The 22747-nt window shown below is 40.1% G+C and overlaps 1 protein-coding gene across 2 annotated transcripts in view; it reads left to right on the forward strand.

Annotated features, from left to right (window-relative positions):
* Window positions 1–392: 392 nt before the first annotated feature.
* Window positions 393–22747, forward strand: part of cpsf1 (cleavage and polyadenylation specific factor 1) — a 40800-nt gene continuing 18445 nt past the window's right edge. The window contains exons 1-17 of one of the 2 annotated variants that reach the window (XM_061897349.1): window positions 393–556; window positions 2862–3031; window positions 3112–3139; window positions 8372–8505; window positions 8575–8655; window positions 8738–8889; window positions 11750–11896; window positions 13072–13211; window positions 13316–13438; window positions 13497–13590; window positions 13681–13768; window positions 17261–17404; window positions 17483–17534; window positions 17613–17686; window positions 19873–19947; window positions 20034–20114; window positions 22600–22689. In XM_061897349.1, the coding sequence (XP_061753333.1) occupies window positions 2888–3031; window positions 3112–3139; window positions 8372–8505; window positions 8575–8655; window positions 8738–8889; window positions 11750–11896; window positions 13072–13211; window positions 13316–13438; window positions 13497–13590; window positions 13681–13768; window positions 17261–17404; window positions 17483–17534; window positions 17613–17686; window positions 19873–19947; window positions 20034–20114; window positions 22600–22689 (1647 nt within the window). In that variant the 5' untranslated portion in view covers window positions 393–556; window positions 2862–2887. The remainder of the gene's footprint in view (window positions 557–2861; window positions 3032–3111; window positions 3140–8371; window positions 8506–8574; window positions 8656–8737; window positions 8890–11749; window positions 11897–13071; window positions 13212–13315; window positions 13439–13496; window positions 13591–13680; window positions 13769–17260; window positions 17405–17482; window positions 17535–17612; window positions 17687–19872; window positions 19948–20033; window positions 20115–22599; window positions 22690–22747) is intronic. The other variant, XM_061897350.1, reaches the window with a different exon arrangement.

Below are 22747 nucleotides of genomic sequence, written 5' to 3' on the forward strand. Positions count from 1 at the left end.
AGTCCTGGGTTCAAATCCAGGCTTGGGTTCTTTCTGTGTGGAGTTTGCATGTTCTCCTCGTGAATGCGTGGGTTCCCTCCGGGTACTCCGGCTTCCTCCCACTTCCAAAGACATGCACCTGGGGATAGGTTGATTGGCAACACTAAATGGTCCGTAGTGTGTGAATGTGAGTGTGAATGTTGTCTGTCTATCTGTGTTGGCCCTGCGATGAGGTGGCGACTTGTCCAGGGTGTACCCCGCCTTCCGCCCGATTGTAGCTGAGATAGGCGCCAGCGCCCCCCGCGACCCCGAAAGGGAATAAGCGGTAGGAAATGGATGGATGGATGGATGGAGTTGGAAAGCGCTGCTGTATCAAGCTTTCAGTGCAATGCCATCAAAATAACGCTAGGGGCGTCATAAACGCACACCAACGAAGAAGACAGACGCCGCAGCAACAACATAACAAGGAATTATACTCCCACGGCTGCTAAAGACTCCGCAACCTTCCTACGTGTGAAATGACGAATGAAAAAAGGAATAGCGGGACTTATTTGTTTTTCTAGTGAGTTCAAGATAGGTATGTCCACTTTTTTTCATTCATTTAGTAGTCGGCGGCGGCACGCACGGCGTCATGCTATGCTAATTTAGCTAGCACGGCTATCTGCGCCGCTATATTCCCAATGTCCACTTTCACTTGTTTTTTCCCCTTTTACAAGTTCCACTTGGCGAGTAGAAACACGCACATTGTCACGACTGCTCCAAACAATTGTGTGCTTTGGGTAACAGTTGGCCATTAAAAGGTAGCGGTCCACCTGTGTAGCATCTTTAACACGTGAATGCAGCGCAGTTGTTAGCGAGTGTCTTTTTTGTTGCGTACAATGCGGCAGTTTAATTAATTAATTTAATTAATGTTAGACAACTAAATCAAAGTTTTTGCTGTGTTTTTAATTCAATGGCAGTTGTGGGTTGCGTGGTGTTAAGCGCTACAATCAATCAATCATTGGGACGTCGCAACCCTGAAAGGGACTCGCGGTAGTAAATGGATGGATGGTTTAAGTGAAATCAGCATTATGACGATTCCGGTTATATAAGTTAGGGCTGGGTGATATGGCCTTTTATTAATTTCTCAATTTTTTTTAAGCCATGTCACAATACACGATATATATCTTGATATTTCGCCTTAGCTTGGAATTAACACCTGATGCATATAATCATAGCAGTATGATGATTCTTGCTCATACTGCATTCATATATGCTCATTTTAAACTTTCATGCAGAGAGGGAAATCACCACTAAGTCAATTGACCAAAACTGTATTTATTAAACAGTTAGCAGTAGCTCAAACGTTCATGTCATTTCAAAACAGAAAGTGCTAGATAGTCAGACACATTTTAAAACAAGCTATGAGTGCACTTTTTTGCATTATGTCACTAAGATGACATATCCAAACAACACTAAATTAAAGTGCAGTTTTTGTACAGAACGCCACTACAATAGTTTAAAACAAATAGTGCACTTTTGTGCATGTCACACAAGATATTTCAATGATTGTCAAATAAAAATGAGCTGCATAATAGGAAATCAAATGGTTTATGTCCTTCGCTATGTGGCAGGTTCGTGCGGACGTTATCTCCTTCTGTTGTTGACTAATTTTTTCATATGGTGTTGATCTGGAAACACCAACAGATGTTGACATTCTGAGTTTCAAACACTTCATTCTTTCACGGGTGAGTTTTCAAATGATGCTACAAATTAGCAGTGCTGCTACTTTTTGTAGCAACGCTTTTGCCACATACTTTTTCGTCATCTTCCCGCTTGAAGCCAAACCACCGCCAGACGATGGATCCCGTGCTGTTTTTCTTGGGAATTAATTAATTCCTTCATTTGTTACCAGATTTGCACGTTCTTTCTCTCGTATTACCACTCGCACCACTCCGCTAGCATCACAGTTAATATTACCCATGATGCTACCTCTTTGCTCAGCGAGGGTGTATGACGCGACAGTAGGTGACGTATGTAAAAGGTACGCTTGTTTTAAGTCTCTGTGAGAAGGAGAGACAAGAAAGAGTGGAAAAAAAGCCTGTTGTGTAACGCCCGCAGCTAAAAGCAATTGCGTGAGAACATATACTCGAATATCACGATATATATCAGAGACAAACCCGCGATATATCGAGTATATCAATATATCGCCCAGCCCTACATCCATCCATCTTCCGCTTATCCGAGGTTGGGTCGCGGGGGCTTCAGCCTAAGCAGGGAAGCCCAGACTTCCCTCTCCCCAGACACTTCGTCCAGCTCCTTCCAGGGCATCCCGAGGCGTTCCTAGGCCAGCCGGGAGAGATAGTCTTCCCAACGTGTCCTGCGTCTTCCCTCTGGCCTCCTACCGGTCGGACATGCCCGAAACACCTCCCTAGGGAGGCGTTCGTGTGGCATCCTGACCAGATGCTTGAACCCCCTCATCAGACTGTTCTCGATGTGGAGGAGCATCGGTGTTACTTTGAGCTCCTCTCGGATGGCAGAGCTTCTCACCCTATCTCTAAGGGAGAGCCACCAGCCACCCGGCGGAGGAAACTCATTTCGGCCGCTTGTACCCGTGGGATTAAAATGAACTTTTTACTCGCCAAACTTTGTGGCGGAGGTGCTTGTCCAATCCGAAAATTTAAATATTCCGTATAAACTAGGATGTGTGTTCTACGTCATAAGTAGTGGTGGTGAAAACAACACTTCCGCATGATCAAGCGCGAAACCGCTCTGAGCTGCCACTGCAGATATCCGGCCAGCGGCAAACATTCGTACCCACCTGGGTTGCCTCATGTTAAATGGTACTATCGTATTTATGTGAACGTATGCACATGGCCTGCAAGATGTGATGTGTTTTGCAGTCAGAAGGTGAGGGCAGCCTGCTGAGATGTATGCGGTGCACAGGCAAGCCCACACGCCCACCTCTGTGGAGTTCTCCGTCTACTGCAACTTCATTTCCAACAAGGAGAAGAATCTCGTGGTCGCCGGGACGTCACAGGTGTTTGTCTACAGGATTATCCACGATGTGGAGGTATTTGCACTGCCAGTACATCAAAAACAACAAAAAACAGTCATCGAGAAGCCACCTCTAACATTACATATATGTTTCAGACTACATCGAAGTCCGACAAGCCCTCAGGTATGTTTGAATATGGTTGTTGTACCATAGTCTAAGTCAGGGGTCACCAACGCGGTGCCCGCGGGCACCAGGTCGCCTGTAAGGACCAGATGAGTAGCCCGCTGGCCTGTTCTAAAAATAGCTGAAATAGCAGCACTTACCAGTGAGCTGCCTCTATTTTTTAAATTGTATTTATTTACTAGCAAGCTGGTCTCGCTTTGCTTGACATTTTTAATTATAAGAGAGACAAAACTCAAATATAATTTGAAAATCCAAGAAAATATTTTAAAGACTTGGTCTTCACTTGTTTAAATAAATTCATTTATTTTTTTTACTTTGCTTCTTATAAATTTCAGAAAAACAATTTTAGAGAAAAAAATACAACCTTAAAAATTATTTTAGGATTTTTAAACACATATAAATGGGTTGTACTTGTATAGCGCTTTTCTACCTTCAAGGTACTCAAAGCGCTTTGACACTACTTCCACTTTTACCCATTCACACACACATTCACACACTGATGGAGGGAGCTGCCATGCAAGGCGCTAACCATCAGGAGCAAGGGTGAAGTGTCTTGCTCAGGACACAACGGACATGACGAGGTTGGTTCCAGGTGGGATTTGAACCAGTGACCCTCGGGTTGCGCACGGCCACTTTCCCACTGCGCCACGCCGTACCTTTTAACCTTTTAAATTATTTCCTCTTCTTTCCTGACAATTTAAATCATTATTCAAGTATTTTTTTTAATTTTTATTTTAAAGAATAATAAATACATTTTAATTTAATTCTTCATTTTAGCTTATGTTTTTTCGACGAAGAATATTTGTGAAATATTTCTTCAAATTTATGAGTAAAATTCCAAAAAATTATTCTGGCAAATCTAGAAAATCTGTAGAATCAAATCTACCTTGAAGGTAGAAAACAGCTATACAAGTACAACCCATTTATCATTTATCATTTAAATCTTATTTCAAAGTCTTTGGAATTTATTTTAAAAATTTTGTTCTGGAAAATCTAGAAGAAATAATGATATGTCTTTGTTAGAAATGTAGCTCGGTCCAATTTGTTATATATTCTAACAAAATGCAGATTGGATTTGACCTATTTAAAACATGTCATCAAAATTCTAAAATTAATCTTAATCAGGAAAAATTACTAATGATGTTCCATAAATTATTTTTTTAATTTTTTCAAAAAGATTCGAATTAGCTAGTTTTTTTTGTTGTTTTTTTGGGTTGAATTTTGAATTTTAAAGAGTCGAAATTGAAGATAAACTATGTTTCAAAATTTAATTTTCATTTTTTTCCTGTTTTCTCATCTTTTAAACTGTTCATTTAAGTGTTTCTCTCATCATTTATTCTCTACAAAAAACCTTCCGTAAAAGGAAAAAAAATATACGACGGAATGAAGACAGAAATACCCATTTTTATATATATATATTTATTTATTAAAGGTAAATTGAGCAAATTGGCTATTTCTGACTATTTATTTAAGTATGTATCACACTGGTAGCCCTTTGCATTAATCAGTACTCAAGAAGTAACTCTTGGTTTCAAAAAAGTTGGTGACCCCTGGTCTAAGTCCATTTGTGGGCACCTTTTCTTGTAATTATTTTTACCGTTAACATTTGAACCCATGCAATACCAATTCCCAGTGCCAATTTTGGGTACTTTTGTGGGGTAATAAATGTTGATTGTTTGATGATGAAATTTTTTTTCTGTCCCTGGGGATAGGTTGATTGGCAACACTAAATTGGTCCTAGTGTGTGAATGTGAGTGTGAATGTTGTCTGTCTATCTGTGTTGGCCCTTGGTGGCGACTTGTCCAGGGTGTACCCCACCTTCCGCCCGAATGCAGCTGAGATGGGCTCCAGCACCCCCTGAGACCCCAAAAGGGACAAGCGGTAGAAAATGAATGGATGGATAATGTAACATTTAAAGATTAGCTAACTATGGCAACTGATGTCCATTCGTTATATCTTGTTTTCTTACACACATGAGTCTCATTGGCACATTCAAGACATTAGATGGCAATACTGTATAGGCTATCTAAGTTATGTTGTCTTAACGAGGAAGTAGCTTTTTACAGGAAGCTGATTGTGTTATGTTGCACCCTACAAACTGTTTATACTGTAAGGCATACTTGCCAACCCTCCCGAATTTTCCGGTAGACTCACGAATTTCAGTGCCTCTCCAAAAGATCTCCCGGGACAACCATTCTCCCGAATTTTTCACGATATTTAGCCGGACCTGAGTGAGGACAGCCTGTCGTCACATCCACTTTTCCTCCATATAAACAGTGTGCCGGCCCAGTCACGTTATAACATCTACGGCTTTTGGAGAGTGCACAACTGCACACACTACAAGAAGGAGACTATTATATATGTCTCCGTTATCCATAGGTTTATCTATAACCCATAAAGTAGGTAGGCACAGTGCTATTTCTCAGCGTGTGTTTATTCCAGCCGGCACTTTAATACACTGACACACAACATCCGTAATCCCATTATGCATTGCTTCAAAACTACGGCAAGTAGTAATGTCCCAAAAAAATAGTGACAGAGAATAGAACAAGGATGGACAATTCAACCCTAAACTCACTCCTTTCCTGCAAATTAAATGTCACAGATGCTGCCCATACCTATGCTCCTTCAAAGGCTGTGCTACTGGCTGCAAAGCGTTGCAGTTTCAAATACAACAATGAGTAGAGAGTGTTATGTGTGTGTATACGTGTAAATATATGAACACTAAAATTCAAGTATTTATTTTACATGTATATATATACCACATTTTTCGGATTATAAGTCGCTCCGGAGTATACGTCGCACCAGCCGAAAATGCATAATGAAGGCAAAAAACATATATGTCGCACTGGAGTATAAGTCCCATTTTTGGGGGAAATTTATTTGATAAAATCCAACCCCCCACACACACACACACAATCTCCCGAATTCGGAGGTCTGAAGGTTGGCAAGTATGCTTTAAGTATGGTGCTTATTACACACCAACTGTTTGGTTGTAACATTCATTATAGTTGTAGTTTTTATTACCAAATTTGGATGCGTTAAAATTGCCATGTAAAATCGCTAATGCCTGTTCTTGGCAAATCGCATGTAAATTAGCATCAAGCTAACACATTTTGGAAGAGTGGAGACATACTTTACCTTAGAGCGTTTCCCATCAAGCACATTTGCTTTATTGGTATTGAAAAATACAACATTACATGGAGGGAGTTTGGCTGAGTCCGCCCTCAGTGCTGCTTGAGTGATTGTTTATGTGAGCTGATGTTCAGTTTGCAGCTGTATGTGACATTACATACAAAAAAAGTATTGAAATATGGCACTGTTTGATGTGAATCGATGCCCGGTAGTACCGACGGAATTTGCAGGGTGCCTACACTGCAAAAAGTGAGTGTTTAAAAACAAGAAAGAAAAATACAAAAATGAGGGGTATTTTAATTGAACTAAGCAAAATTATCTGCCAAAATAACAAGAAAATTTGGCTTGTCAAGATTTTCCAAAACAAGTAAAATTAGCAAACCTCAATGAACCCCAAAATACCTTTAAAATAAGTATATTCTCACTAATAACAAGTGCACTTTTCTTGGTAGGAAAAAAACAAGACCTTTTTGCTCTATGTTGAAACATATTCTTAAAGTAAGTAAATGCTAGTGCCATTATCTTGACATGATGATTTGCGCACGGCATCATGATTTTTTTTTTCATGCTTGAAGTAAGAAATTATTACTTTTAAAATGTACTTTTATACTTGTGAGTGTTGATGACAGAGCTTTGCAACAGTTGATATTCTAGTTTCAACGGTGTTTTACTCAATATAGGTCATAAAATCTCAGCAACAAGCTCTAATATTTTACTGAGATAATTTGAGACCAAAACCCTTAAAACAAGGGGCCACCAACCTTTTTGAAACCAAGAGCTACTTCTTGAGTACTGATTAATGCGAAGGGCTACCAGTTTGATACACACTTAAATAAATTGCCAGAAATAACATATTTGCTCAATTTACCTTTAACTCTATGTTATTATTAATAATTAATGATATTTATCTTTGTAGAAACACTGATCATCTTAATAAATTCTCACAATAAATATATATAGAAACAGATACATATCAATATGCAACACTTTATTTTTATATTTTCTCTAAGTGCACATTTTTCAAATTGAACATTTTCAAATGATCACTTCTAAGACAGTCTTGTGAAATCACACTATCCCATTTTAACTAGCTAGCCACAAACATTTTTTAACAATTCATAAATTACTTTACACCATGTTTGTACAAATAATAACTCATGTAAAATACAAAATTCAACTCTCAATTTTTTAAATAAATCATGTCACACTTTGAACTAGACACCAAATCTGTTATGTTTCTTTGTCAGTTAGTGGGAAGCCTGGCATTGCTGTTAACTAGTGTGTTGTACTCTGGTGTGTGACTTGACATTGCAACTCTGAGTCTTGCAGATGTGCATCAGTGAGGCGTGTTCTGTGTTTGTTCTTGATGAAGTTTATGTAAGGAAAAGGCTGATTCACAAAGATAAGTTGAACCAAACAGGCTTGCAACCTTCATAGCTGCTGCGCATACACCACTGTACTTTTCTGTATCAACAAGGCACTAAAAGTTAGTTTGGTGCAGCCTGGTGGGCTTTAAATTTTAAATTGTCAGGAAAGAAGAGGAAGGAATTTAAAAGGTAAAAAGGTATATATGTTTTAAATTCCTAAAATTATTTTTGAGGTTATATTTTTTTCTCTAAATTTGTCTTTCTGAAAGTTATAAGAAGCAAAGTAAAGAAATAAATGAATTTATTTAAACAAGTGAAGACCAAGTCTTTAAAATATTTCCTTGGATTTTCAAAATTCTATTTGAGTTTTGTCTCTCTTAGAATTAAAAATGTTGAGCAAAGCGAGACCAGCTTGCTAGTAAATAAATACAATTTAAAAAAAATAGAGGCAGCTCACTGGTAAGTGCTGCTATTTGAGCTATTTTTAGGACAGGCTAGCGGGCGACTCATCTGGTCCTTACGGGCACCACGTTGGTGACCCCTGCCTTAAAACAAGTAAAACCCTCTAACATAAAATCTGCTTAGTGAGAATAATTATCTTATCAGACAGACAATAAGCAAATATCACCCTTATTTGATATATTTGATGTTACTTAGATTTCAGTTCTTGCAGTGTATAAAAGTGCAGAATTCGATGGCAATTCCAACTCTCCTTTTGTTTTTGTTTTAGATGGCAAAGCTCGCAAGGAGAAGCTGGAGCAGGTGGCCAGCTTTTCGCTCTTTGGTAACGTCATGTCCATGGCCAGCGTGCAGCTCGTAGGAGCCAGCAGGGATGCGCTCCTCCTTAGCTTTAAAGACGGCAAGGTCTGGGCAGAAAGAAGATAATTGAAAATTATTTGGGTTTGCCAACATTTTTCTATGTGCTCTCATCAGCTGTCTGTGGTGGAGTACGACCCGGGGACACACGACCTAAAGACGCTGTCCATGCACTACTTTGAGGAGCCCGAACTCCGAGTATGTACAATACCACAACGAAACATACAATCCACTTATATTTGGACACACTGACAGCAACCTGATGATTTTGAAATTGCAGGATGGCTTTGTACAGAACGTACACATTCCTATTGTCCGTGTGGATCCGGAGAATCGCTGTGCAGTGATGCTCATTTATGGCACCAAACTGGTGGTGCTGCCCTTCCGGAAAGACACGCTAACTGATGAACAGGAGGGTGGGGTCGGAGACGGGTGAGTGACCTAAAAAGTACATTACTATGGAAACGAAACTAAGTGATCTGTGAAGCGCAGCATTCATGCAGCCCCAGGTCACTACACGACCTCCACCATGCTTGACTCCTGTTGGTTATTTTCAGTGGAGCGTAAATCCATACTGCCACTAAAACTATACACTGACAGCTCTAAAGTAGGGATGGAAAAACGGGTTCCTAAGGCTCCTAATTTGGTTGCTGACATATGTGGTAACATACCGTATTTCCTTGAATTGCCGCCGGGCATATAGTATGCGCCTGCCTTGAATTACTGCGGGGTCAAACTCGCTTCGCAAAATAATTAGCGCATGCTTAGTATTACCGCCGGGTCAAACTTGTGACATCACGAGTGACACTTCCCCTGTCATCATTTTTAAAATGGAGGAAGCTGATTTCAATACCGGTAATTTGAAATCGCAAAAAGAGATGAAGATTCAGAGCTATTCAGTAGGATTTAAGTTCCAAGCTATTGAATACCGGTATGCTAAAAAGAACAGTAAGAAGCTATGTTATATTATATATACCGTAGCTGTGTATGTCAAAAATGAGTCATTAAATAACTCCCGCCTCCTCGTGGTAGAGGGCGCTAGTGATCCTTCTCGTGACTACTCGGCTGCAGAAGAAGTGACAATGAGTGACGTGATATGTGCTGGGACGGATATGACGCGGGGGGTAAACGACGGACCTTTTAGGATGGAACACTCCTCTACTGGCTATGTAAACAACCGGGCTGAAATAAAGCATGTTCCAGTCCTAAATACCCAGTATATTATTTATACAATAACACTTCATGGTGGCAGCGGTGGGATAAAGAGATGACTCACGGAGCAGAACGGGAGGGGGAGTTGTTCGAGGTTAATTCTGTCGTCGCCTGCACTTGAGGAGACGAGCTAACTGATAGCAGCGGTCTGATAGCAGTTTTCTAAACTGGACTTTCAATCGAAGCAGGAGGTAATAAAGGAAGATCTCCATCGAGACAGAGAGACTTTTAAAACTGAAGAAAGATAAGGAAGACTTCTATAAACAAGTTATTGATGCTTTTGATCAGAAGGAGCTGGCATGGACTTCATTTATAAGTAAAAGTAAGACCATAATAACTTTATTTTTATTAAATGTGCTTTTCATGATGTATCCTTACATCACACTCAAATTTTTACTGCATGCCTTTGGTAAGTGCCGCAGTGAGAAGAGTTTTTAAAATATTTAGTGCATGCTCACCATTACTGCATGCCTTTGTTAAGCGCAGGAGTGAGAAGAGGTTTTAAATTAATTAGCGCCCCAGCGGCAATTCAAGGAAATACGGTATTTCCGTATTTTTGGACTATTAAGTCGCTCCGGCGTATACGTTGCACTGGCCGAAAATGCACAATAAAGAAGGAAAAAAACATATTTACGTCTCACTGGAGTATAAGTCGCATTTCTGGGAGAAATTTATTTGATAAAATCCAACACCAAGAATAGACATTTGAAAGGCAATTTAAAATAAATAAAGAATAGTGAACAAAAGGCTGAATAAGTGTTCGTCATATGACGCATAAATAACCAACGGAGAGAGTGCCTGGTATGTTAACGTAACATATTATGGTAAGAGTCATTCAAATAACTATAACATATAGAACATGCTATATGTTTACCAAACAATCTGTCATTCCTAATTTGATAAATCCGATGAAATCTTCTTCCTCGATGTCGCTTCTAAACAACTCTGCCAACTCCAAAGGTACGCGCCGCTTCCTCTTGTCATTTTCTGCTGCATATTTCACTACGTCCATCTTGTAATCTGCAGTACATGATTTATTTTTCGGTGTTGTTTTTGTTCAGCCCTTCTCAGTTTACATAAGTTACCGTCAACGATGAAATGATCCATTTTAATAGGTACAGTACGGCAGTAGCATATAGCAGTTAGCATTCCATGACCCACAACGCACTTCTGCCATGACCCTCCCCCGCTGAATTCAACCACTTGTACGTGACGATTACTGACATTTTCTTGGTCTCTTCCGCGAATGAGATAAACAATAATATTTGATATTTTATGGTAATGTGTTAATAATTTCACACATATGTCGCTTTGGAATATAAGTCGCACCCCCGGCCAAACTATGAAAAAAACTGCGACTTGTAGTCCGAAAAATACGGTATATCCTCCTACAGTGTGTAGTGTAGCATGTTTGGCTATTTTTTGTCCTCTAGGGATTACACTTGTAAAAAAAAAAAAAAGGTTTTAATTTGCCACCATGCAAGTAATGATTGCTGATTTATTTGTGACTTTGCTGCACCCTGGAGGGACATTAGCCGCTAGCAAGGATGCGACATTGCATTGAGGATGCAGCGTGCGTTCGCTTGCCGCTGTCAAATTTGTAAGACACAGCTAGTTTTGTCATCAATATGCATTGTCTCGATGTAAGTGCAGTTATATGGTCAGACAAATTTATATAATTTAAATCGTCTATATTGCACAACCTTACTCTAAAATCCATCCATCCATTTTCTACCGCTTATTCCCTTCGGGTTTGCGGGGGGCACTGGAGCCTATCTCAGCTACAATTGGGCGGAAGGTGGGGTACACCCTGGACTAGTTGCCAACACAGATAGACAGATAACATTCACACTCAAATTGACACACTAGGACCAATTTAGTGTTGCCAATCAACCTATCCCCAGGTGCATGTGTTTGGAGGTGGGAGGTAGCCGGAGTACCCGGAGGGAAGCCACGCAGTCACGGGGAGAACATGCAAATATCCAAGTTTAATTTATTTAGTAATGTCTCCTTGGGAAGATTTGCTGCAATGAAAATACTTGCCTAACTGTGAGATGCTGTTTTGTGTACTTTCCTGCAGTCCCAAGTCCAGCTTCCTGCCGAGTTACATCATTGACGTCCGCGAACTGGACGAAAAGCTGCTCAACATCATCGACATGAAGTTCCTCCACGGCTACTACGAGTCTACGTTGCTCATCCTGTTTGAGCCTAACCAGACATGGCCCGGGTCTGTCCCCTGCACCCCACTCAATTCCTCACCTTTTAAAGGCCTACTGAAACCCACTACTACCGACCACGCAGTCTGATAGTTTATATATCAATGATGAAATATTAACATTGCAACACACGCCAATACGGCCTTTTTAGTTTACTAAATTGCAATTTTAAATTTCCCGCGAAGTATCCTGTTGAAAACGTCGCGGAATGATGACGCGCGCCCGTGACGTCACTGGTTGTAGCGAACATGTTCTTCCAGCACCGCTCACGGCTAAAAGTCGTCTCTTTTCATCGTATAATTACACAGTATTCTGCACTTCTGAGTTGCTGAATCGTTTGCAATTTGTTCAATTAATAATGGAGAAGTCAAAGAAAAAAGATGTAGGTGGGAAGCGGTGAATTGAAGCTGCCTTTAGCAACACAAACACAGCCGGTGTTTCCTTATTTACATTCCCGAAGGTGAAGCTTTACTATGGAACAGAGCGGTCAAGCGAACATGGTTCTCTACCACATGTCAACCGGCAGGCTTCCGTGAGAAAATTGTGGTAATAGGTCGGCTCTTACCGTAGACATGAGCGGAGCTTGCGTGCTCCTGCAGCTGCGTGGCTTCCCTCAGAGACACTGGCGGTCACCACAGCTGTGGCCACACCCCTCCGACTTTCAGGTACCACATAATCTCGCTAAAACACTAGTAACACAATAAGCAGATAAGGGATTTTCCAGAATTATCCTAGTAAATGTGTCTAATAACATCTAAATCGCTCTCACTGCCCTCGCCTTTTTTTTTTTTTTCTTCTAGTCCTTCACTCTCACTATCCTCATCCACAAAATTTTCATCCTCGCTCAAATTAATGGGAAAATCGTCGCTTTCTCGGTCGGAATCGCTCTCGCTGCTGGTGGCTATGATTGTAAACAATGTGAGGATGTGAGGAGCTCTACAACCAGTGACATCACGCGCACATCATCTGCTACTTCCGGTACAGGCAAGGCTTTTTTATTAGAGACCAAAGGTTGCGAACTTTATCGTCGATGTTCTCTACTAAATCCGTTCAGCAAAAATATGGCAACATCGCGAAATGACACATAGAATGGACCTGCTATCCCCATTTAAATAAGAAGATCTCATTTCAGTAGGCCTTTAAATCAAACAATTTATGTCACGTTCTTCTACCTCCTCCCTTCCAGGCGTGTGGCCGTGCGGCAGGACACGTGCAGCATTGTCGCCATCTCTCTCAACATCATGCAGAAAGTCCACCCTGTCATCTGGTCATTGAACAACCTGCCGTTTGACTGCTCGCAAGTCATGGCCGTTCCCAAGCCCATTGGTGAGCATCCTTCTTATCTTCAGAATCCTTTCTGTATTTTGTTTGTTTCCTGTGTGGTCATTTTTGTTTTGTATTTTCATTTCACTCCGCACCAATCTCCACAGGTGGTGTGGTGGTCTTCGCTGTGAACTCCTTGTTGTACCTGAACCAGAGTATTCCACCGTACGGAGTGTCTCTTAATTCCCAAACAAACGGGACCACAGCATTCCCTCTGCGTGAGCACAAAAGTGAACACACACTTCTTACCCTAAGTTTTGCCGATGTAACATGTTTTGGCTTTCTCAGGCGTACAAGAGGAGGTGAAGATTACCCTGGACTGCTCCCAGTCTGACTTTATTGCCCATGACAAGATGGTTATCTCTCTGAAGGGGGGAGAGATGTAAGTGCTCGCTGTTATTATTACTTAGGTTCAGCCCTTATATCACAATGCAATTATAAATGTCTTTCCCTGTCTCTTTTCTTGCCATAGTTATGTTTTGACCCTCATCACCGACGGCATGAGGAGCGTCCGAGACTTCCACTTTGACAAAGCAGCCGCCAGCGTCCTCACAACCTGTGTAAACGTTATAAGCAGTCTTTATTTCATATGCCGTAATTTCCGGACTATTACATGCACCTGGGTATAGGTTGATTGGCAACACTAAATTGGCCCTAGTGTGTGAATGTTGTCTGTCTATCTGTGTTGGCCCTACAATGAGGTGGCGACTTATCAAGGGTGTACCCCGCCTTCAGCCCGAATGCAGCTGAGATAGGCTCCAGCACCCCCCGCGACCCCAAAAGGGACAAGCAGTAGATAATGGATGGATGAATAGGCACTACTTTTTCCCCAAACTTTAAACCAGGCCTTGGCAAATTAAGGCCGGGGGCCACATGCGGCCTGTTAAGCTTTTCCATGTGGCCCGCAGGACATCCCCAAATAATTTAATTAGATCTCTAAGATGGAAAGTGTAGCTGCCATTATGATGTGCAGTGATGTTTTCTAATGACTCTAGGGTTGGAATGGTTGGAATCTGCACTTTTGCATGATATATTAGTTACTATGGTCTTCTAATGAGTTACTATGGTCATCTAATTAGTTAGTCATCATTGTCACCGACGTCCCACTGGGTGTGAGTTTTCCTTGCCCTTATGTGGGCCTACCGAGGATGTCGTAGTGGTTTGTGCAGCCCTTTGAGACACTAGTGATTTAGGGCTATATAAGTAAACATTGATTGATTGATTGATACTATGGTCATCTAATTAGTTACTATGGTCATCTAAGTCACAGCAGCTCAGACAAAGCACCAGGCAGTGTGGGTGGGGAGCATTTCCAGAGCCTGAAATGTGGGGGTCAGGGACAAATGCGGAAGGAGATTTTTACAACAAACTTCTGAGGCTTAGTGATATATCAGATGTATCAGACTTTTTTTTTTTTTTTTTTTTTTTACCCTTCGCGTTCATATTTCGCTGTTTGGTGCATTTTTGTTGTGTTTTGCTTTATTGTAAGATATTTCAATCAAGAGGGGGTTCATATGTTGTCAATATTCAGTGTTTTATTCTTCAAATTCCATTCCGTTGTTTAAGGCAATCTTTAATAACGTTTTTAGCATTAAATCTGACATTATTGTGAGGTTTTGTATTATGGTAAATGGTAAATGAGTTGTACTTGTATAGCGCTTTTCTACCCCTTTTTTAAGGAGCCCAAAGCGCTTTGACAGTATTTCCATGCAAGGCGCTTACCAGGACCCATCAGGAGCAAGGGTTCAGTGTCTTGCCGAAGCACACAACGGACGTGATTAGGATGGTAGAAGGTGGGGATTGAACCAGTAACCCTCAGATTGCTGGCACAGCCACTCTACCAACTTCGCCACGCTGTTTTTTTCTCAACATTTGGCCCCCCGGGTCAAAATACATGCCCAGGCCTGCTTTAAACCCTGCGCTTTTAATTAATCAATCATCCATCCATCCATCCATCTATCCATATGTTTTCTATCGCTTTTCCACTCTGGGGTTCCAGTGGTTCTGGAGCCTACCCTTGCTGCATTCGGACAGAAGGCGGGGTACACCCTAGACAAGTCGTCACCTCATCGCAGAGCCAACACAGACAGACAACACTCACATTCGTACACTATGGCTAATAGAAATTTATTTATATAGCCATTAATTACAAATGCCTCAAACAGCTTCACAAACTCACGACAACATCCCCTGAGCCAAACCATGATAATAAATCTCCAAACACACTAAACCCAAAAATTTGCGGATAATTTATGGATATTTTTTTTTTAGCATTTTTTTGGGTGAGATTAAAAAGAGATTACAGATCATAATGAATGAATCAGTATTGCTTGTAGGGATTTAAACATATTAATGATACCTGTGGTAAATCTCTTAAATTAAAATTATGGAAAAACCGTGATCAATTTACATACTGATACCGCCATCTTGGTAGCTCAAATGCTTACATGAAAACAAGACACATTAACATCATTCTCCATTAAGAAACAACATACCCCTAATCTAAATTTATATAAACCCATTGCTGTCTGAGTAACTAAGATATTCAATTGGGTACATTCAACCTACAAGCTCTGCTCTCTTTAAGTTAAAGTACCAATGATTGTCACATACACTAGTTGTGGCGAAATTATTCTCTGCATTTGACCCATCACCCTTGATCACCCTCTGGGAGGTGAGGGGAGCAGTGGGCAGCAGCGGTGGCCGCGCCAGCGAATCATTTTTGGTGTTTTAACCCCCAATTCCAACCCTTGATGCTGAGTGCCAATTAGAGCGGTAATGGGTCCCATTTTTTATAGTCTTTGGTATGACTCGGCCGGGGTTTGAACCCGCAGCCTACCACTAGGCCACTGAGTAGGTGGCCTAGTGGTTAGAACAGAGTGATCGCTCTATACTCGGATACGAGATGGAGGTCTTTTTACGGACCGCTGAACAGAATAGGACGCCCGCCAGAAGTAATGAATAATAATAATGGATTTGGTTTGTTAACGCACTTTTCCATTTGAATACATCTTAAAGTTCTACAGTACAAGACAATATTGAAAACAATAAATGCTTAGCAATTAAAAGTACGAAGACTTTTCAGTGAAAAAATACAAAACATCCAAAATAGTGGGTTTTCTATTTTATTTTATTTATTTAAATTTAAAAAAAAAAACTTTGTCAAAGGATTTCAATGTGTGTGTATAAGTACCGTATTTTCCGCACTATAAGGCGCACCTACAATGAATGGCCTTTTTTAAAACTTTGTTCATATATAAGGCACACCGCATTATTAGGCGCATAGAATAGATCTACAGTAGAGGCTGGGCTTACGTTATGCATCCATTAGATGGAGCTGCGCTCAAGGGAATGTCAACAAAACAGTCAGATAGGTGAGTCAAACTTTATTAATAGATTACAAACAAGTGTTCTGACAACTTTGTTCACTCCCAAAATGAATAAACAGCTGTTTTATTATTTTCCCCGTGGTAAAGTCAGTGACGCTGTATTTCGTTTGACGCAGGTCATCTTGTTGCTTCCTCCACTTCCGCACCACTGATTCGTTAATGTTAAATTCTCTCGCTGCTGCTCTATTCCTGTATTTCCTGCGTGACTGATCGCCTTGAGTTTAAACTGCGTCGTAAGAGTGTCTCTTAATAGGAGCCATTTTAGGGTCTTTACATGAACACACAAATGGAAATGAAACGGCACCCTTGCGCAGTCATATATCCCAGCATGCACCGCACGCTGCTTCTTCTACGGGGGAAAATTAAGTCTGCGGCTGCTTACCGTAGTTGCGAGACCTGCTGTGGCTCAGTATTGGTCCATATATAAGGCGCACCGGATTATAAGACGCACTGTCAGCTTTTGAGAAAATTGGAGGTTTTTAGGTGCGCCTTATAGTACGGAAAATACGGTACCTATTGTGATCATAATGATAACCATGATCCTTTTGGTCATGATAACCTTCATATGAAATGTTCATATCGTTACATCCCTAATCGCTTGACAAGACTACGTTTTAGCCGAGGCAGTCCTTCCTTCATTTGTTTGCTCCTTGTCCACCTCAGATGACCACCATGGAGCCGGGCTATCTCTTCCTCGGGTCCCGCCTCGGTAACTCCTTGTTGCTGAAGTACACGGAGAAGCTGCAGGAGACGCCGCCGGACGAGGTGACAGAAAAGCAGGACAAAGAAAAGGATAAGGACAAACAGGTGAGCATGTGTGACAATCATTTGTATCAGCTTTGTGTCCTGTTGTCGTTTTACTGAACAACAGTCAATGGTTTCCAGGAGGAGCCGCCGAGCAAAAAGAAGAAAGTCGAATCCTCCAGTAACTGGACTGGTATGTTTGCAAATGTGCTCTGTTTTTTTTTCACGTCAGGTTTGTTTCATTGTTGTGCTTCTTTGCCCACTTTAATAGATGAAGTGGACGAGATTGAAGTGTACGGAAGCGAGGCCCAGTCAGGCACCCAGCTGGCCACATATTCATTTGAGGTGAAAGAACATGCATGGATGGAATTTTAATTCCGGATGTCGCAGAGAAATACAACTTGTTTGGAGGTCGTGGCTTAAAGGGATTTGATGTGTGTTTTGGAGTAATGTTGTTATTGTATTTTTCGCACTATAAGTCGCAGTTTTTTTCATAGTTTGGCCGTGGATGCGACTTACACTCAGGGGCATCTTATGTGTGAAATTATTAACACATTACTGTAAAATATCAAATAATATTATTTAGCTCATTCACGTAAGAGACTAGCCGTATAAGATTTCATCGGATTTAGCGATTAGGACTGACAGATTGTTTGGTAAACTTATAGCATTTTGTATATGTTATTGTTATTCGGATGACTCTTACTATAATATGTTACGTTAACATACCAGGCACCTCCTCAGTTGGTTATTTATGCGTCATATAAGGTACACTTATTCATCCTGTTGTTCACTATTCTTTATTTATTGAACATTTCCTATCAAATGTCTATTCTTGGTGTTGGGTTTTATCAAATACATTTCCCCAAAAAATGCGACCTATACTCCAGTGCGACTTATATATGTTTTTTTCCCCTTCTTTATTATGCATTTTCGGCAGGTGCGACCTATACTCCGGAGCAATTTATACTCCGAAAAATACGGTAGATTGGAAAATAATTTTTCATTGATTTAATTTATGTATTAAATACCAAAATTAACAGAATGAAAAACTTCAGGTTTTCATGATCGCTTGATAATGTAGTTTTTTTACCTCGTACAATAGTATCTCAACTTTCTGAACTATTGTATCTATAATCGATCTGATTCCAAATAGTAGTAGTATCGGTGCCGATAACTGATATTTGGAGCCGTTAGTCCTTTTAAGTAAAAGTTATTTAAACATCAATAGTATCTGTCAATAAGCAGCTGGACAAGGCTTTAAGCGTTTTTTTAACATTATTTTTGAGGAAACTTCAGACCAGTATGGTAATGTTTTATGTGCACTAGTATTGTGGTATATTTAGCACCAAAGCACCTTCATTACGTGTGCCTAAGGCTGCGGGTCGGAGGAACATTGATATTTGAATTTCAAAATATAGAAAATCTCCTGAGAAAATTTGTAAATATATGGGATATTGCTACATCACAATAACTTATCATCTCAATTTTTTACAATTTTATAGCAATTTATGGATTTACTACATTGTAACGTTTCCTCATGAGGAACCCTGAAATATTGCGAACATTTAAATAAAAACTATTCTTTTAAGTAGCTTATAGCTGAGACAATTTTCAAGCTGGCTGACATAATTTTTCCCGGAAGTTACGAACATTATGAGAATGTGTGAGCTGCTGCCTGCTCTTCTTTACTTATCTAGTAATCTCCTATATGTTGAATAATTTACTCAAAGTTTGCAGGGCAAATTGTTTAGTACTTGAGCAGTGGTTGTCTACTTCACTATATATATATATTTATATATATATATGTATTTATATATTCACACATACAGACGCACACTAAATACTACTATCGTGTGTATATATTGTATCTGTTGTAGTTGTAAAAAAAAAAAAGAAGGCCGATATCAGTATAAAGGGGCCGATAGCAATACACGTCAAATTGCCAAATATAACTTGAGCTTTAATTAAGACCCTTATTTTTTTAAATTTATTTATTTTTTATTTTTTCATTAAATCTACATAAAAACACAAGATGAACTTACAAATAGTGTACCAACCCAAAAAACCTCCCTCCCCCATTTACACTCAATCACACTCATTCACACAAAAGGGTTGTTTCTTTCTGTTAGTAATATTCTTTTTCCTACAATATATATCAATACAATCTGCTGCTGGTACACTAATAGTACTAACCTTTAACAGTTAATTTTACTCATTTTTATTAATTACTAGTTTCTATGAAACTTTTTTTATATTGTAAAACCCTTATTAAAAATAAGTTTACCACATGTGTTATTGATATGACTTCTGATGAATTGCACAAAAATGACAGCCATATTGTAAGTAGCTAAAGCGAGCTCATGTTAGAATAAGTATCGTAAAAAATCCATCATTTAATGGACGCGGATATCTGGCCTGATGTCCCCTATGATAATTGTTATTATTGTAGGCCTTTTTACAATCTGTATTATGTTTAACTGAACATGTATTTCTTGCTTTTTCTGAGAGGTCATAAATTGTCTATACAGGTGTGTGATAGCATACTGAATATTGGGCCATGTGTCAATGGCTCCATGGGTGAACCTGCCTTCCTGTCAGAAGAGGTAGATGTATTTCAAATTCTAATCTAAGTCTTACTTAAATGTGTCACCGCTTTAGACCTAAACCACAACTTGTGTCCCGCCTACAGTTCCAGGGCAACGCAGAACCTGACCTGGAGGTGGTGGTGTGCTCTGGCTTCGGCAAGAACGGGGCGCTGTCGGTACTGCAGGTGAACACTTGTGTGCATGTTTCTAAAAGTCCGCACCAAAAACAAAAACCTGTGGTCGCAAGGCCCGTCTATCACAGGTTCAATGTTGGTGCTACATGAATTCTGGGTCTACCAGGGCTGTCTCAGAGAAACACGGAGTCGCCTGTAAATAACTCAGATACACATGCTTTTGTCTGCAGTACTTGTGTATAGTATCTCACATTTCAGCAATATTTTTTGTTATATCTTCTAAGGGGACAATACTATACAATTTTAGAGTAGTCTGCGTACTGAAAAAAGGTGCCAAACCGCCTAGTTTCCCAAAGGAGGGGATCTCTGCTCTTTTTTTACAATGACACAGCACTTTTGTTTCCCTCAATGAACCACAGCTCCCTAATGCGGACAATATTCATGCAACCCCAGACCGTGTTGCCAGCTACAGTAAGGGTTGTGTGTTGAGTCATTTGCAATGGATAGTAAATCTGCACCACTATAAAAACTGTACACTGGTTTAGGACTGGGCGATATATCGATATACTAAAAATATAGAAAATGACTACATTGTGATATTCGAGTATAGATAGATAGATAGTACTTTATCGATTCCTTCAGGAAAATTTAAAATTCCAGCAGCAGTATACAGAGTTGAGATCAATTAAACAGTAAAAAGTAAATAATGGGGTTATAATGGAAACAAAATAGAAAAATATTACAATAAGAATAAAAATAAAAAGCAACAATGAGAACAAAAACATAACAGCAAAATAAGAATATAACAAGAGAAACTAAGCAGTAGTGACCATGTTATGAAAACGTATTGCACTGTTATTGTTTTGCATCCCCTGTCATCCGAGTACCCCCACCTCCCCTCCCCAGAGAGGAGTTGTACAGTCTAATGGCGTGTGGGACAAAGGAGATTTTGAGTCTATTAGTCCTGCACTTGGGATGGAGCAGTTTAGCACTGAACAGGCTCCTCTGGCTACTGATAACTGTATGCTGAGGGTGACTCGCATCATCCAGGATGCTCACTAGTTTGTCCACAGTCCTCTTCTCTGCCACCGTCACCAGTGTGTCCAGTTTCATTCCGAACGTAGGACCAGCCAGGCTAATCAGTTTCTCAAGTCTGGAGCTGTCCTTATTAGATGTACTGCCCCCCAAGCACACCACCATGTAGAACAGAACACTGGCAACCACGGACTGGTAGTACATCCACAAGAGTTTTTTGCAGATGTTGAAGGAGCGCAGCCTCCTGAGGAAGTATACGTTTTCACGCAGTTGTTTTTAGCTGTTGGCATTACACTACAGGCTCTAATCACTCGTTCTTGTCTCTCTTTCTCACAGAGACAAAAAACAAGCGCGCCTTTTTACATACGTCACATATTGTCGCATCATACGCCCTCGCGGAGCAGAGAGGTAGCAGCATGGGTAACGTTAGCTGTGGTGCGAGTAGTAATATGAGAGAAAGAAGGTGCCAATCTTGTAACAAATGAAGGAAGAATTAATTCCCAAGAAAAACAGCAAGGGTTCAATTGTCTGGCGGTGGTTTGGCTTCAAGTGGGAATATGTCGAACAGACAACCGTAATTTGTCAAGTGTGGAGCAAAAACGTTGCTACAAAAATTAGCAGCACTGCTAATATGTAGCATCATTTGAAAAGTCACCTGCTAGAGAATGAAGAGTGCGTACTCCGCACGTCAACATCTCCATTCGGTGCGAGACGCCCACACCATCAAAATGCTGAGGCAAACATTTCCAGATCAACACCGTATGAAAAAAATAGTCAACAACAAAAGGAGATAATGTCCGCAGTAACCTACCACATAGCAAAGGACGAACACTATTTGATTTCCTATTATGCAGCTCATTTTTATTTGACACTTATTGAAATATCTTGTGTGACATCATGCACAAATGTGCACTTTATTTGTTTTAAATTATTGTAGTGGCGTTCTGTACAAAAAGTGCACTTTAATTTAGTGTTGTTTTGATACGTCATCTTAGTGACATCATGCACAAAAGTGCACTCATAGCTTGTTTTAAAATGTCTGACAATCTTGCAGTTTCTGTTTTGAAATGACATGAATTTTTTTGCCACTGCTTAATAACTGTTTAATAAATACAGTTTTGGTCAATTTACTTAGTTGTGATTTCCCTCTCTGCGTGACAGTTTAAAATGAGTATACACTGTACATTAATGCAGTATGAACAAGAATGTTTTAATGTAGACACATAGAATCATCATACTGCTGTGATTATATGTATCAAGTGTTCATTCAAAGCTCAAAAAGGCTCAAACTATTGAGATATATATCGTATATCGCGATATGGCCTAAAAATATCGATATTAAAAAAAGGCCATATCGCCCAGCCCTTCATTGACCACTGTAAAATATATTAATTTTTCACTTCGACAGTATTATCCCTTGGGAATATGAACTCCAAAATGTTTTGCTGAAATGTGTGGGGTGTACTTACATATACTGTAACCTTTCCTTTTATGTCATTAGCGGAGCATCAGACCGCAAGTAGTCACCACGTTCGAGTTGCCAGGGTGCCACGACATGTGGACTGTCATCTCATGTGAAGCCAAAGAAAAAGTACTGTTGTCACCTGACAGCCTGAGTTTCAAATCAGCATGTTTTTTTTGTTTTTTTT

The sequence above is a fragment of the Nerophis ophidion genome, linkage group LG04, assembly GCF_033978795.1.
Source record: "Nerophis ophidion isolate RoL-2023_Sa linkage group LG04, RoL_Noph_v1.0, whole genome shotgun sequence".
NCBI lineage: Eukaryota > Metazoa > Chordata > Actinopteri > Syngnathiformes > Syngnathidae > Nerophis > Nerophis ophidion.